A 16,545-nucleotide genomic window follows, 5' to 3' on the forward strand; every position below is an offset into this window, starting at 1 on the left:
TAAATCTGCAACAAGCTTTGTGCTTTGAAAATAAAGGTTTTCCCAGCATTTCAAATTTTGTTGTGTGGTTTTGACGATAATTAATGTTAGCCAGCTATATAAAAATAAAAAATAAATTACTCCGGAGAGGGGCATTTTCTTAAATACATGCACTATATTACATATCAATTATATTTTTACTTAACCTGTTGTCTTCAGTAGCAAAACTTGTTTTTATTCTCCTGTTTGGCAAGTGTTTGTCATGTTCTGACAACAAAGAGTAGCAATAAAGAAATAAAAATTTGATGGTAACAATTTAGCATAGGGACCAATTCTCACTAATTACTAGTTGCTTATTAGCATGCCTATTATTAACATATTGGCTGTTTAAAACTTAACAACTTAACAAAACTTAAACTTAACAACTACCTTACAACTATTAATAAGCATCAAATTAGGAGTTTATCGAGGCAAATGCCATAGTTAAGTTAGAATTGGACCTTAAAATGAAGTGTGACTGATTTGACAAATCATGAAAATAATTTAAACGGACTTGTATCAAAATTTTTATTTTTATAATTTTTTGGCCAAATCATCCAACCCTATTGTTAAAACCAAAGTCCAATTTTTGCATGCAATCTGTCTGTTTAGACCAATGCTTTTTAAAAACAAAACAACAGAGAGGCTGAATGAAAATGCATTTCACTCTGTCTCAGTCTGTTTGTGAGTACCAAGTCATAGTAACAGTATGTAATAGAAGCTGCTATGGTGCATGTGACTGAAAGCGTGAAACTTATTGGTTGTTTGGTTAGCCATCATATGTCCTCAAAAAGACAAACTAGAGAATTTCACAAATGAAGAAATAAACATTTCTACCGAACAATTCATGCAAGTCACATTTCTGCTTTTGACTTCCTTTGCTGTCATTTTCTGTGTGAGAATGATGATTAAGTTCCATTTAACCCAGAATCTTCCTCCAAAATCCACTTGGCATAAACAGCAGATTAGGCCTGCTTAATATATTGTTTTAGCATAGATATCGCAATGTGCGCATCCACAATAGTCACATCGCAGGAAGTGCAATGTTTAGTAGTGTTGGGCGATATGGTCATATTTCAAATCGTCATATCGTCAGCCCGTGAGATCGAAGATACACGATATTATCGTGCATGGGTGGAGCAAGAGAGAGACTCTTTGTTCTTGTCGTAGCATAACTATTTGGTGTTTTAAACCGTGCAGGTGCGCCTGAGAGAGCCTATGGAATCACCAATAATCAAAAAAATATACTTTCAAACATATTGATAAACTAACGTTAAATATAAAAATACTGTATTTAAAACAACTAGTTCATATATAGTCGGACGCAAATGTCATATCGCGCGTCCTGTGACAAATTTGCCACATCTGCGCACAGAAGTAATCAGTCACAACACTAATATTTAGTATACTGATCATTATATTTATACTGATTGTTTTCTTTGCTAACACACAGACACCGTGTCAAAAAAGATTGCGCCCCTTTCCAGCGGTGCTCTTTCGTTCCTCCATAAAACCCCAATTTCACATGCAAATCAGTACAATCATGTAATGAGATTTTTTTAAAAAAAAAATGGGACGTGCTTGATTTAAGTTGTTTAGATTTATTTATGGTTTTAAAAGCACAAAAGAACTTGCTTGCGCTTCCTCTGGAAGATTACTGTGTATGCTCTCAGAGACGGAACACAACACGGACATGTAAAGTCATCTTTTAGCACCTAAATGGTCAAATACACACAAAACTGTGTCAAAATGCAGCGCTTGGTTAATATTCACCTAAACCCTCGCCGGTTATGTAATAAAGCAATGTAAAGAGTTGAGAATGAAAACACTTGTGTAACAGTAAATTGGATCTGTGCAGCTCTTAAAGTGACAGTGAGCTATATTCCTGCTGCCGACTGTGTGCTTAATCAAACAACAAAAGACATTCAAAATCACTCACTGCTCTTGACTGAAGGACTTTTGTAGCTTTAATAAGAAGCAAAAGAAATGTAATTCTTACAGTGAAGACTATGCTATTTTATTTTACATTAGGTTGTTCAATTTCTCTAGTAGGCTGTTAACTGAATACTTTAGACTCACATTAAAAACAAAAAAACAAAGCACAGTTTGTTTCATTTGCATTTTTTTTATTCTATTGTATTCTTTTGCTTTTTTGTTACTGGCATTGTATTCCTTTGCTTTTTTATTACAGTTTAATTATTTTCAATCATTCTGAGGACCTTTTTTGTTTTTGTTTTGTTTTTTCAATAATATTAGTTACTCTGGAATTCTGCTGTGGTATTGAAAATTGGGACATTTCGCTGGTCTCTAAAATGCAGATGTCACAGCAACCTTATTTACCGAAAAAATATATTCTTATATATCACTATTTTTAAATAAATCTTTCATATAAAGTTTTGGTCATATGACCCACTAATAACCGTGATTACAATATTGACCAAAATAATCATGATTATGATTTTTGTAATAATCGAGCAGCTCTAGTAAACAGCATCGCTGATTATAATGGGGTCTAGCTGTCGCGCTGCGCCGCATCCTGTGTAAACAGCTTCGCTGATTATAATGGGTTCTATAGTATTATAAATATAAAGTATGTATAAAAAAAATGCAGTCATTAAACCTACAGCTCAACAAGATTTTTGGAGACATGCTCACTTTCTACACATTCATCTCTCAGTCCAAGTTATGATGCAGGAATGTTCACCTTTCCTGGATCAAGTTTGGAGCTATGGTTTGGAGCGGTGAGGTCCGAGAATGTGTGCACATACACACATAAGGAAAGAGAGAGCACGTAACACACACACACACACACAATCTCTCCGTACAACACTCAAACAGTGGCAAAGTTTGTTTTTTAAGTGTCGTGATTTTGAACAGACGTAAACAATGGCAGGAGGCTTAAAAGTATAGACGTGATACCAGCTAAATTTAATTATTGTACTAAATCACAGAAAAGTACAGTACGTACTTTAGTCTGCTATTCCCCGCTCTGTGAAGTAACGTTAAGGAGGAAACTAGTTGATGTTAGCTAGTTAATTAGCAACTTCATCTGCCTTGGTACAAATACAAATAATATCAACACCAAAACAAAAACAAACATCAGTCTCTTCCCTTACCTGAGGTCAAAGGTGAAATAGGGAGAAATTAAGATGACACAGATATATAGTTTATGTACGACCTGGAAGTATTTATTTAGCGATCGGCACTAAAATGTAATCTGTATGGAACATTGTTGTGTACGGAATATGGTTAGTCTACGTACCCCAAAAATTCCCATATGACAGACTTTGTCTTTTTCGACGGGAAAAAAGTTCAAGGGATTCACCTCCTTCGGCCATCCTACACACAGGTGACTCTGACCGCTCGCACCAACCGGAGGAGGAGGGGTCATGTGACTCATTACGCTCTTCGCTGCACACAACTGAGGGAGTTCTGAACTTTCTGTTTTTGACGACACGTAAAAATAACTGTGCATATCTTAGTGGTTTTGAAACCATGACTTTTCCAAACCGCGGTATACCCTGAAACCGGTTATCATCCCATGCCTACTACAAAATCACCCCAATCATTGATTATTTTTTTCCAAATAAACCAATCAAATCAACTGGTGATTTTTTTCCTTTTCCATATCGCTATATATATATATATATATATATATATATATATATATATATATATATATATATATATATATATATATATATATATATATATATATATAAAAAAATTCATGTATAGTATGGTATATTTTGAAAGGTGACACTCTAAGGTTTCTTCCTAAATAGTCAGAATCACTGTAAGTCTTACTGATATTGAGTAATATAATTTGGAACACACTAAAAAAGGGGGAAAAATCATTCCGCCTACATTTTATTTGTAAATAGATGCCTGCAGATGATCAGAAGGGGATCAAAGCATGAAGCCTTACCAAGCAAAATTTACCAATTTTTTAACAATACCTTAGAAAATTTGTGTATTACACATGTTTATATAAGTTTATGTCTAGGCGCTCCCCCAAAAAAGGCCACTTGGAGACTCCAAATAGCCCTTTGTAACCATTGACACATAAAAGGCTGTAATTCTTGAATGCTTCAACTTACAGTCATAATTTTGGTCTCTAATGAAAGGTTACACTCAGATTAACTGTCAATCATTGCTGACACATTACTAGAACAATTCTGTCTTTTCAATTCTTGACACTAAACTTTGTGCAAATAAAGAGACAAAACAAGTGCTATGGTATTTATATATATATATATATATATATATATATATATATATATATATATATATATATATATATATATATATATATATATATATATATATATATATAAAAACACACTAATGTATTACACTTAGGGCTGGGCGATATATCTAACAATATGATCATGCGCATCTAGTCAGTAAATCTGGTTCCTTGATTAGCGCTAAATCACCATCACCTGCTTTCAAATGGAGTGGCATTTAATAGACAGAGCCGTAGATCACTGACAAGCTACGCAATATCGCGTTCATTATCCCAGATTAATCGCCTTTGATAATGAACGCGATATTGCGTACATTGTCAGTGAACTACGGCTCTGTCTATTAAATGCCGCTCCATTTGAAAGCAGGTGATGGCGATTTAGCGCTAATCAGGGAACCGGCTTTACTGACTAGATACGCATGATCATATCGTTAGATATATCGCCCAGCCCTAATTACACTATATAACTATTTACAAAAAAAAAAAAAGTTACAGGTTATTGGCAACATGCCACTCATTATAACAATCACGACTTGGCAAAACGACTTGTTTTTTTCCAATATTGTGCAGCCCTACAGCAAATGAACACTACATGTATAGTTGATGACTTCTCACATGGCCCAGATGGTCTTTTATCATATTATGCAACAAAGCACTGATTTACAACCACACTTTAGGGACTTGTTGTAATGGAAAAAAAAAAAAAAAAAAAATAGGGCACCATCCCAGTTGCTCAAAAAAAAAAAAAAAAACACTTTTGTTCTATATTAATATCAACATATACATATATGTAAATAAAAATATAGACTTGAACATATATACATAATTATAAAAAAAAAATGTGTTTTATGGTGAACGCAGTAGACAGGCGAAGCACACATGATGCCCCATTCCCGTGCCCGCACCCGCATCATGTTTGCGGCTGACTGCAAATGATCATAACTGATGGACAACTATGCCATGGAAAAGATATAAATTGTCCGGCGCCGAGATAAGAAAAATAAAAAAAGGCCAAGATGAAGCCCGTGCATCACTTTTAGGTACATTCATAATCCTGTGAAACTTTTTTGGATGTTGACGTTAAAAACGAGTTTTAATGTCGGTAATATCACCGCCACATCTGCCTTAATATTCTCTCAGAGTTTCCATGTTCCCTTACGAAAATTAACCATAATTTTACTACGAAAAAAAAAAAAAAAAAAAAAAAACTGGTTCTTGTAGCAATGGTAACCACAAATTAACCATGGTTTTGATACTTCAAATCGCTTCAAATAATAATTTACGAAGTATTCAGATAATATTTTTGTGGTAATAAAAACAGACCAAAGCAAACAACAATATAAAAACAATGAGGCAATAATGATTTGTTAATTAATAATAATTGTATGGTTTCATTGAATAACACTGTTATATTGCAATACAAAATAAACAATTTATGTACATTACATATTATTACAAATGCCTGCAAAGGGCGCCAAAGGCCTGATAATTGCTGTTGTTACACTTACAGGATGATCAATTCCTTGTTTAATATTTACCAAACATTTAATTCAAATATCCACTTAAACTTTAATGTTTGGCCAACTGCAATAGAAATGCTAGCCTCTATAATTTCTTCAACAAAAACATGTGGACATCACAACCTTTACAAAAACCAATCCTTGGTTTTATTGAAGTAAAACTGCTTAATTTTCTTTTGTGTGATTTCTGGATGCTTGAGACTATCAATCACACAACTGTATTAATAAAGTCACAGCCAAAGGCAACTGTCTAGCTTCAATGGTAATTTGTAAATAATACAATTTAATTACAATTTAGTTATTTACTTTTATATTTTATTAAAGTTCTGTTTGATCCCTATAGTTGGTGTTTTTTTTAACTTCCATAATATTTTGGGGAGGGGGCACAACAATTCAATTCTGCTTAGGGCACCCATTTGGCCAGCAGTGGCCCTGAATGGAATGCTTTAAGTCTTCAAACCAGACTAAGTTTAATGACGTCCTCTATATGAGCCTGCAGCTAGAGGCCTGTCTGGCAGGTGACATCTTATCGAGTGATCTTCAACAGCATGCGTAAATCAAGGCTGCAGTTCTAGTTTTCCACATTGTTTGTCAAAGGGGATGACAATAACAAGGCAGCAACAATCTGAATATTGAACTATGAAAAGGCCAACATAAGACAGGATGACATAACAGCAGAGTCAATAGCCACGTTTAAACTGTACACTTTTTTTTTCATTCCGATTGAAAGATTCAGTGGACTGTTTACATGAGACGTTATCTAATCCGATATGGTGTTTACATGTGCCGGTGCTTTCAATTTTGGGACATGCTAAGTAGCCTACAATGACATCAAATACAAATCACCAGAGGAAAAAACATCCGTATTTGCATTAATATTTTTAATAACTGCTTGCAATTGCTTAGAATAAACAGACTAATATTTGAACCCCTAGTGTTCACTCGAGCACTCAGTCATGTGTAGAGGTAAAGAAAACGGTCATCGGCTGCCCTAATTTCTAAATATCTGCATCGGCGCCGGCCAGTGAAAAACCCATATCGGTCGACCTCTAGTCATGTGACCAGAACACGATCACATACACATTCACAGAAATCATTACGACCATCTTCTATCATACCACACACAGAATATAGCTCTCAGCCAGTTGATAATTATATCATCATATCACCCTAATTTCTTAATGTTAAAGCATTAAGGGATAAAATAACAGTAGCCTATGACCCTCTGTAATGCAGCTCTGAAATTAATTGTATTCTGATACTAAAAAGTTTTACTGTACTTAAATAGAACAAAAATAAATTTCTCACAAAGTGTTGCTGAACAATGAGGGGGTGTTGCTTTATGAACACAGAGTGCTCACAACGAGCTATCACATGTAACGTTTCTTTAACAAATAATAAATACAGATGACAAAGACAAATTTTGGTCAAGTTGTTTATTTTCATTGAGCTATTCACTATCATCGTGTTGTTTCTAAGCTAAAAAGCAGTAAATTGTGCTTCATTTCAGATCCGCTTTCCGCTCTGGTCATGACAGCAAATATGGCAGTTCATAATACAGCAAGCGTTCTCCATTCTAAAGTGTTTTCTAAAGTGTTTTTAACTTTATAATTGAAATTTTAACAGCGAACGCACAGACAGCCGCGTCTCTGACACACACGAGTCACCTGAATGGGCAAATACATACAGAAGTAGGTCAAAATACCCATCCTGGCAAGTGACTTTAATCTACAATGAATTTATACATGAGTACAAATGCACCGATCTACCGGACTTCCGTGCTTGCACACAAACTGCACTGCAATAATTTTCCCAATGGCCATTTGTGTGGAAATATTACGTTATTATTAAATTTAGTCTGTAAAAAGCCATGAACAGAGGCCAGAGATACTCAAGACGGACACAAAAAGGAGAAAATATTGTAGCAGGCAGATCAAGATCACTGTTAACGATGCGCGAAATATAAGAAGAAAAACCAAACACTGAATTTTATATGAATGTGTTTCTGAGGGGAACGTAACTTTTTCAGAAATGGCATTTTCTTTTCATTTTGTCTCTGTGCGATGCATTTGAATTAGTGCCTTTAAAGGGGTCATGTGATGCGATTTCTATTTTTCCTTTTCTTTAGTGTGTCTTGTATCTATTTGTGCATGTATAAGATCTGCAGAGTTACAAAGCTCAAAGTCTCCCACAAAAGGATTTATTCTATCTAAAAGAGAAGGCTGATCCAGACCGGGCTCAAATGCCTCATTCAAACATGCCCCCACATCTACATCACGATGTGGAAATATTTGCGTAATGCCGCCCAAATGTTCATGCAAAGAAAGGCGGCATGATTTCAGGAACCGCAGTAGTGTTGATGCAGCAATGTCAGGGAGACGCTGTGTTTCTCTGTGTGAGAGTAAAAACACTTTATTTGGCCTTCTGAAAGTAAATGCAATAAGGAATCATTGGTTAATATTTATTGACAACAGAACAGCCCAACCCAGATGTTCGAATTTGTGCAACACATTTTATGGACGACAACTTTGTGAACCTAGGAGAGCAGCCTACAATGCTGACTGTGCAAAGGCTATTTCTTAAAAAAAGGGTCAATTACGACTTTGCTTTGACAATCTGGCACTTATTCTGAATCAGCTACTGTAAGTAGGTTTTCTTAATAGTTTAAGTATTTGCTATAGACCATTCAAATGTGGAGTTTTGCGCTGTGTAGAGTATCGCATTGTGTGTGTGTGTGTGTGTGTGTGTGTGTGTGCGTGTGTGTGTGTGCGTGTGTGCGCATGAGAGAGACTGGGTCACATCATAGTGGAGTCAGCTTTCTTAATCGCGGCTTGTGTACTGCAAATACATAGAGCATCATCACTCTGTCTGTCACACGACTCTGTTCCCCTTTCGGGACATTTCCGATGCGTGCTTGTGGTGTTCGGCCAATCACAATGCACTGGGTCAGCTGGCCAATGCACTGGGTCAGCTGGCCAGCAAAGGGGCTTTGTAGAAAATGACGCGTTTGAGAGTGGCAGGGTACAGAGGACCAACAATAATGTACAGTATTTGAAAAATAATGTTTTTTGAACATTAAAGCATGTCAACATATTCTGTTACACCAAATACACAAAATAATGATCTTTAAAATAGCATTATATGACCCCTTAAATAGCTACTGTGTTTATAGCGGTAACCAAGGAAATGCTGTATTACTGTTCCATAAGCGCTGCCTGCTGTCAGAGAGAGAAACTGCGTCTCATTCAGCCCACCTGCTGTTTCAGTGTCATGCAGTCTTATATAGATCAAACATTGCACTTTTTTCTCAATTCATGATTAAAATGCAGTGGTTGCCTCTAATTTCAAAGGTGCAACAGTGAAGAATATGCAAATGCTATTTTGTGTGAGATTTTTCCATTTCTGTACCTGAACCTCTACAAACATAATAACCTAAAGCATAATTTCATTTCTATTTTTGTGCTATATGCCTATATTTAATTGTGCTGTTACTTGTAATCTGTTCATTTGTTCTTATTTACTGGCTGTCACTTGTCTTTAGTAATGTTTAAACTTTATGTTTATTTTTGGCTAGTGATTTTTGCTGTGGTATCGAAATTAAAATAGAGAATTGTAAAATTAAATTGGTATCTAAAATATTGGTGTCATACAAGCTTATTTATTAGAATACAAGATAACAGTTCAAAAACAATGATAACAGCAACTATTTTATTTTTTGTGGCAGGGCAAGTCAAAATTTGAACCACCCAAACGGGCCAGTAGAAAAAATCCTTAGGATTGATCCCTGCAATGGCATTCAGCTTGTGCAAACTTTATACTAAGCAGATTTTTTTTGTTGCATTGTATCTTTCTGCTCTCTTTCTCCAGTCAGCACTTTACTGGTAGGGAATGTGCGGGTTTGCTATTGTCTGTCCACTACTGCCTGACTCAACCGTTTAAAGCCAGAAATTCTCCAAGTCATGCAATCTGAAAAGGCAAGATACTCTTAAAAAGGGAACTCCAATAATGCCTGTCTGCAAAACAAACACAAGTTCCATTTGCTCAGGTCAAATGAAGCAAGATGTTTGTCTGAGGCACATGTGTGAGATAGGAAGGACAGAGAAAGAGAGGGAGAGAAGAACAAGTTTAGACAAAGCCACATGGAGGCAATTTAGAAAAAGATACCCTGCAGGAATGCTCTGTTTAGGTCTTACTCTATTCAATGTGACAAATTGTATGAATTGAGATGGGGCCAACCTATTTGGACCGTGGGAATAAGAACAATGAACGATCCCAATATCCGATGCTTCAGGGTTATTGGAAAAAATAACATCAAAGCAAAGCAACGCCTCCTCTGCTAGACAAGAAGCATTCCAGAAGGCAAGTAAAGGCAAGTCATTTGGTCGCAAGACTTATAATCTCAAGCGACACCCACAAACCACCACAAAGACATCTGCCATCAAATATCACACCCTTCCCCTTCAAGTCAGTCAACATCCAGCATTAGCAGTCCCACAAAAACACAGATAAGTTCTGATCTAGAAGACTGTCAGAAGCATTTATTTGTCATATTCAAGACTATCAGCCTGACAAATCAAGGAAATCTTATCATATGACTGGCAAACATACCTCAGGTCATACTACAGTCCACTTCCTGAAGCTGCATGTTCCAGTAAAGTGTTACAACAGCTCATAGCAATGCAGTTCGGTGTGCACAGAATAAGAAGGATGGGCTCACGACTAAAGTGGATCAGCAGCAATCAGAGGAGATCAGCTATAATCACTGCAAAGCCAGAGTTAGAGATCCAGTGGTTCACGTTTCACTCATGACTCTAGCAACCTTGATGGTGCCAGAGACCCTGATGAAAGGTAACTATCTAAAGTGGAGAAAGGTGCTTTTTCTTTTCTTCAGTATGTACTTCCCGGACTAGAAATCTCATGACCCTCGAAAATGTAAACGCCAAGGATATTACACTAAATGGAAAGGAGAAAAATATTGAAGCAGTTGACCTTTTTCCCAAAGCCATTGATCAACTAATCACACCACTCTGCGTGGCCCTTATTTTTACATTTCATTAACAAGCTGTAACATCTACTATTTAGTCAAAATTGACCTTTGGATTTAATGGTGACAATTAATAAACCTTATTCAGGTTAGAGATCATATTAAATTTACTGTGGATAAAAAAAACAAGGCTGTGAGAGACAGATTAACAGTCTTTACAATGGCGCATACTGTATCCGCCACATAATTTTCACAACTTTTAGAACAGTTTTATGGAATTTCTGTCTACTAAATGTTATTTTCTGAAAGATATTTCATCAGCTGAACAATCGGTATATTGTTAAACAACAGTACAATCTATTGCATGTACTGTACTTCTATCCCTCACATCCTCATTATATTTATTTTAAGAGTACGCTATCCAAAATGTCTAAAACATAAAATCTAAAATTTGTTAGTCAGCCTTTTGACACATGATTCAAGTGTCTGATAAAACATATTTCCCCTTAGTTTTAAAGCAGCTTTCCTCTAACATTTGCACTGAGATGAATACAATGTTCTTAATACAAATGTATAATCTCTGTATTTTATTAAAATTATGAAATAAAGATGATGCTTTTTAAAAAAAAAATCAGGTAAAATCAATCATCCCTCATTCTTAATGTTCTTTTTTCATTTCACCTATTATGTAATTATTTTTAATATGTTTGATTAAATAACTTTTATATACATTTAAGATTTTGTCACAACCCTGCAATGTCAAGTATAGGTATTATGTTTTGTACTAGAATTCACTGGTAACCTACTCAAAGTCTCCAAAACCATTTAGGCACTAAGTAATACAAGATCCAAGCAACGATCCAGGCACCATATTAAAGTGGGTGCATACATCCTTGATGCATGCTTTGTGCAAAAGTATAAAACCATAATGAATGAATGAATGAATGTCTTTGTAGCGGTTTATCGTTGCACTCCTCTAGTTTCTCCAGATCAATGCATTCTCACCCCACCCTAGACTAGACATCTTAACGTGGCACTGTGATCCGTGACAATGTTGTGACCACACGCACGTGCATTAACCTCTGATGACCTGGGACAGTCCTATATGCCCACAAACATGGACCTGTTATTCAAATTTCAAAATAATAACGGGGAAAATAAGAAAATAAATCCACTGGTTTTTATGGCAAACAACCCGTCGGGCAGCTCATAACATCAGTCGTACAATATATGTTTGCATGATTTGGGGTAAATTTTTAATGTAAAATGAAAAATTTACAACATATGGCAAATGTAACTTTTATAAAAAATTATATATGCAATTATATGTTACGCATACGTGCGGACTAGTGTTAGCTGTGTCTTATTGAGATGTCTGAGACTCTGGCTAAAGGAGTTAGCAGTGGTGGCTAACTGATAGTCTAGACCTCAACTTGTAACACTAGGACTGTTTTAAGAGTCTCAAAACTGACAACTCTTAAACCCAATTTTAGTATTTAAACGGTGTTTTAGTAGCTGACAAGCAGCTAGATAAAATGAGCCTGAATAATTTAATGGACAACTATATAAACAACCACAACAAACAACGGACGCTGGTCGGCATTCACCTCTCTCATGCAACAGGCAAAGACACACATACTAGATTAAAACGGTCTCAAACTGTTTACCTTGAAGTCTTTTTCAATTCCAGGGGTTTTAACTAAATATTAACTTTCCATGGAGCGAGGTTAAGTTGCATAACCTTGCACACACGCGCACGCTGAGGGTTCAAGCCCGACGTCAGCGGTCAGTTTTCACACTGGGGCAGGATTTCGACAGTCCAGTCCATAAAGAGAGGCTGAGTGTATAAAGCCTGTGTGCGCAGACAGCAAAGCAGTTGCCGCAGCTCCTCCAGCAGTCACTCAAGCCATAAAAGACTGGCTTTGCGCTGCGGCTGCGCTGGACAGAACTGCGCATGCGCACAAATGCGCTGCCTGCATGGCTTCTCAGCTCACTACTACCCTCTGCTGTAAACGGTACATGTAAACACACATGCCTTTGCCTTCAAAATGAATATAATCATAATGAAAACAATACATTTAAAGCGTATAATATAATCAATCCAATTTTAAAAAATCAGGGTCCACCTTGTTTTGCTCACTGTGCATCTTCGGTTATTAAATGTAGCTACAGCTATATAAACAGATGGCAACCAGTCAATATGGGAAAACATAATAAACAAAATGTAGTTATTTCAGAATCAATGACATAACAATTAGCCTATCTATTTGTTCTTCACAATACATGCCTCCAAAAACTTGAATACTAGAATACTTGGATACTAACAAATAGGTTAAGTAATTTCAAAGCAGTTTTACCTCATTTCTTTGTATCTAAAGCAATAGTTTCAACTTCAAGTCAATATTTCACAAATTTTAATGTTTGTTTTTAATAATCCCCCAATGTATTTTATCACTATAATCATATTCCTCCACTGTTTTTATTTACTTGCTGCATTGAGATTTTCCTTGGTGTATCATATTCTCTTAAAAGGCTCTTGTGAAAAGAATAGGCCTGATAATTGAATAAACTCACCATTAGATGGCTAGGTCATCTGCAAAATGTAGATTTCTCTTGAAAGTGAGTGAATACATAGACCGTTTGGGTACACTTGATTGCAGAAGACGTCGCACAGTAACTAACTTTTCTGGTTTTGCTGACGTTAATCTCATTTCTTTCTGATGTAGGACACACCTTTCTCTCTCCAACAATGCATCACTGACGCAGCAATCCAGCCTATTAGAATTGCTTTACGTGGAACCTATTTTAAGAAGAAAAAAAAAAAGAAAGAGAGAGAATTAATTTCTCCATGTAATGAGGTTATGGGTTCTCTTTTGAAGGTGTGTCTAATAAAACTGTCAAACACTTTTTTTCTAAAAAAAGTAAACAAATTAAGGAGAACACTATTTATTTTTTCTCTGTTTAGATTATAAAAAAAATAATTTCTCAAGATCTCATAGGTGACGACCATTCTTTATGTAGTTCCATCATAATGTCACTTCCACCACATCTCAAATTGTGTAGCATTCTGTGGTAAAAATAACAACTGGGGGAATTATATTTAAATAATATTTTTAATAATCCTAAATTATTTTAAATAAATAATAAAACAATTAAATTATCCTCCTGTTTCCATAATTATAAAATTATGGACAAAAAAAAAAACACACAAAATTACAGCTTGATTGCTGTCCAATGTTCACACAGTAAATAAATATTAATTATTAACTAATCGTTACAAAAATATTTTGATTTATCAACATTAAAACACATGTAAAGTACAAACAAATTTAGGAACGTATCATTTAGTGTACAAACAGTTATAAATAACTAGGGGTGCTCCGATCAGGATTTTTGAGGCCGATAACTGATCTCTGCTCACAGAAAGCATATATCTGCCGATACAAACACTGATACCAGTCTTCTTTTTATCATGTGGAATTATTTATAGTGATACTCCAATAAGGGTTTTTAGATAATTATTTAGGGCCTGAATTGCATTTTTGAAAATGAATTCTCCTCTTAGTTGACTCTTGTGAGAGGGGATTTTTTTTTTTATAATTTAATATTCAATAATAAATATTTAATAATTTTGACATTTTTTCAAAAATAAATATTTATCTCATCTAAATGTTTGATCATGCAATACATTTTTTTTTGACAATCGTGCAATTGTTGCATAATAGCAGACACACAGCACAAGCCTGTGCCAGGTTCACACACATACTCCCCTTACAGTGTGAATTCAGTCCATGTGTGAAACGTAAGCGGTGCAGAAGCAGCACGGACTGTGCTTTCACACAGGAGTCTGCTACTGATCTGTGGCTGTTCACCACAAACACAGCATTTATCCATTATTTTGATTTCAAATCCAGACATTGTTACTTAAAATGCTTTTGCACTGTGATTCTTTTTTACACCGTACAGAGTAATACAATCTTTCATAGATGTGTTTAAGTGCAATAAATATAAGAAACACTTTTTTCAATACATTTTACTTTTGCATTTACTTCTAGATTGATATATTAAGTTGCTCAAGCAAGTGGCAAAACATTTAAACTACTTTTCTTACATTATCACAAACATTCTAAATTAAACCTTACCACTGACAGGAACAGTCAGCTCTACTGCATTTTCTTTTCTTTTTGCATTTAAATCTTTATTACAAGCAATCCTGCGGTTTATAAAGACTGTTGTATTACTACCTCCACGAGTGCCATCTATTGCCTTGTTTATCTAAAAGTGCTCTTTTCCTTTAAACCTATAGCCAAAAAGCCATAGCCTATGCGTTGACTGTGAAACACAGTATACTTTAAGTACATGCATTTGTGGTGTATTTTCTGTGTCCATGTTCATGCAAATCCATATTCACATCAAACAAAAACAAAACCACAATAACTCAAATTCAGCGCGTGCAGCGGAAACGATCTCCACAGCAAACACAGAACGTTCCCCTAACGTTAGGATTTGGTTCCCGTTTGGTTATTTTTGGGAACCAAATACTAACGTTCTGGGAACCAAAAACTAACGTTCCAGGAACGTTCTGGGAACCAAAAATTGTTAGCTGGTTCGGCGCTGCTGCAGACGCACCGCTCCTGGAACGCACTGCCGGACCGCAACCTTTTGCAGAGTGAACGCTTTAATCCGCTAAAATGAGCACGGGCACTGCAAACGAAGTATTTGAGAACCTGGCGTTATGTGTGTGCGCTTTGAGTGTGCATGAGCGCACGGTCTCCAGAGCGCGCGAGCGCTGAATGGTTTAAACACGGGCAAGAATTAAAAATAAATTCAATTTATAAACTTTAGTGGCGATGCGACACTGCCTCGATTGTACAAGTGACAATTCCTGTCAACTGTGTAGCGTGCAGCTCCACTATTTCAGACAAGATATCAAATTAATCAAACTGCTCAATAAGATAGATAAAGAAAAAATAAGCGCGAGCGGTGATTCATCACGCTGTTTGTGAAGTTATCAAAGTTTTCAAACTGCTTTATAAGTTATTTAATGAAGAAATATGAATTGTACCTCACCTTCAGCATTATAATTATTTCTTAATTATTTCATAATTAATTATTTCACTCGCGCTGGACAGAGATTGAGACAGTGCTGAATCAATGTCATGCGAAATCTCTTGGCTCAGTTTAAGATCGTTTTTTGAGATCGGCCTTTATAGAGGAGGGCGCCGATCAAACATCCCAAAGCGATTATCGGCAGATAGTGATCGGTTATGGATAATTTAATAATAATCACACCTCCAATTTATGCAGATATAGCATAAATAAAATACAAACATATATTCAGATAACTTTGGCAAAGAATCAGAAAAAGTACAAAATAAATAAATAAATAAATAAATAAAAAAACTGAATTAACAATAATTACAATTTTACAAAATAAGTATCAAGACTAATGAAATAAACAAACAAATAAATATATTACAAAATGACATTGAATCCAAACATCTTCTATCCCAACAATAGATCTTTATAAGAAGAAAAAAACAATAATGGATTGAATTGATTTAATTTAAATGATTTATGTTTATTTTACTTTTTCTTTATAATAAACATTTGAAAAGCAGCCAAGCAGAAATGAGCTACAGTACAGCATAGATAGCAGGCTATAAAGTAGACAGCTAAACGATATGGGCTGTGCAGATGTCTTTTTTGGATAATCATTGCTCATGCACATAAAAACATATTTTCGCTCATATTTGCCGTTATACATCCAAAAG

At 35.4% G+C, this 16,545-nt stretch overlaps 1 protein-coding gene across 7 annotated transcripts in view; it reads right to left on the reverse strand.

Annotated features, from left to right (window-relative positions):
* LOC109060864 (ecotropic viral integration site 5 protein homolog) overlaps nucleotides 1-13,465 on the reverse strand; it is a 60,600-nt gene extending 47,135 nt beyond the window's left edge. For 2 of the 7 annotated variants that reach the window (XM_042725867.1, XM_042725863.1), the window contains exon 1: nucleotides 13,346-13,461. In XM_042725867.1, the coding sequence (XP_042581801.1) occupies nucleotides 13,346-13,348 (3 nt within the window). In that variant the 5' untranslated portion in view covers nucleotides 13,349-13,461. Of the gene's footprint in view, nucleotides 1-12,438; nucleotides 12,715-13,345 lie in introns of those variants that run through there. The other 5 variants (XM_042725866.1, XM_042725868.1, XM_042725864.1 and 2 more) reach the window with 5 other exon arrangements.
* Nucleotides 13,466-16,545: the final 3,080 nt, after the last annotated feature.

Source organism: Cyprinus carpio, chromosome B6 (genome assembly GCF_018340385.1).
Source record: "Cyprinus carpio isolate SPL01 chromosome B6, ASM1834038v1, whole genome shotgun sequence".
NCBI classification, from domain to species: Eukaryota; Metazoa; Chordata; class Actinopteri; order Cypriniformes; family Cyprinidae; genus Cyprinus; species Cyprinus carpio.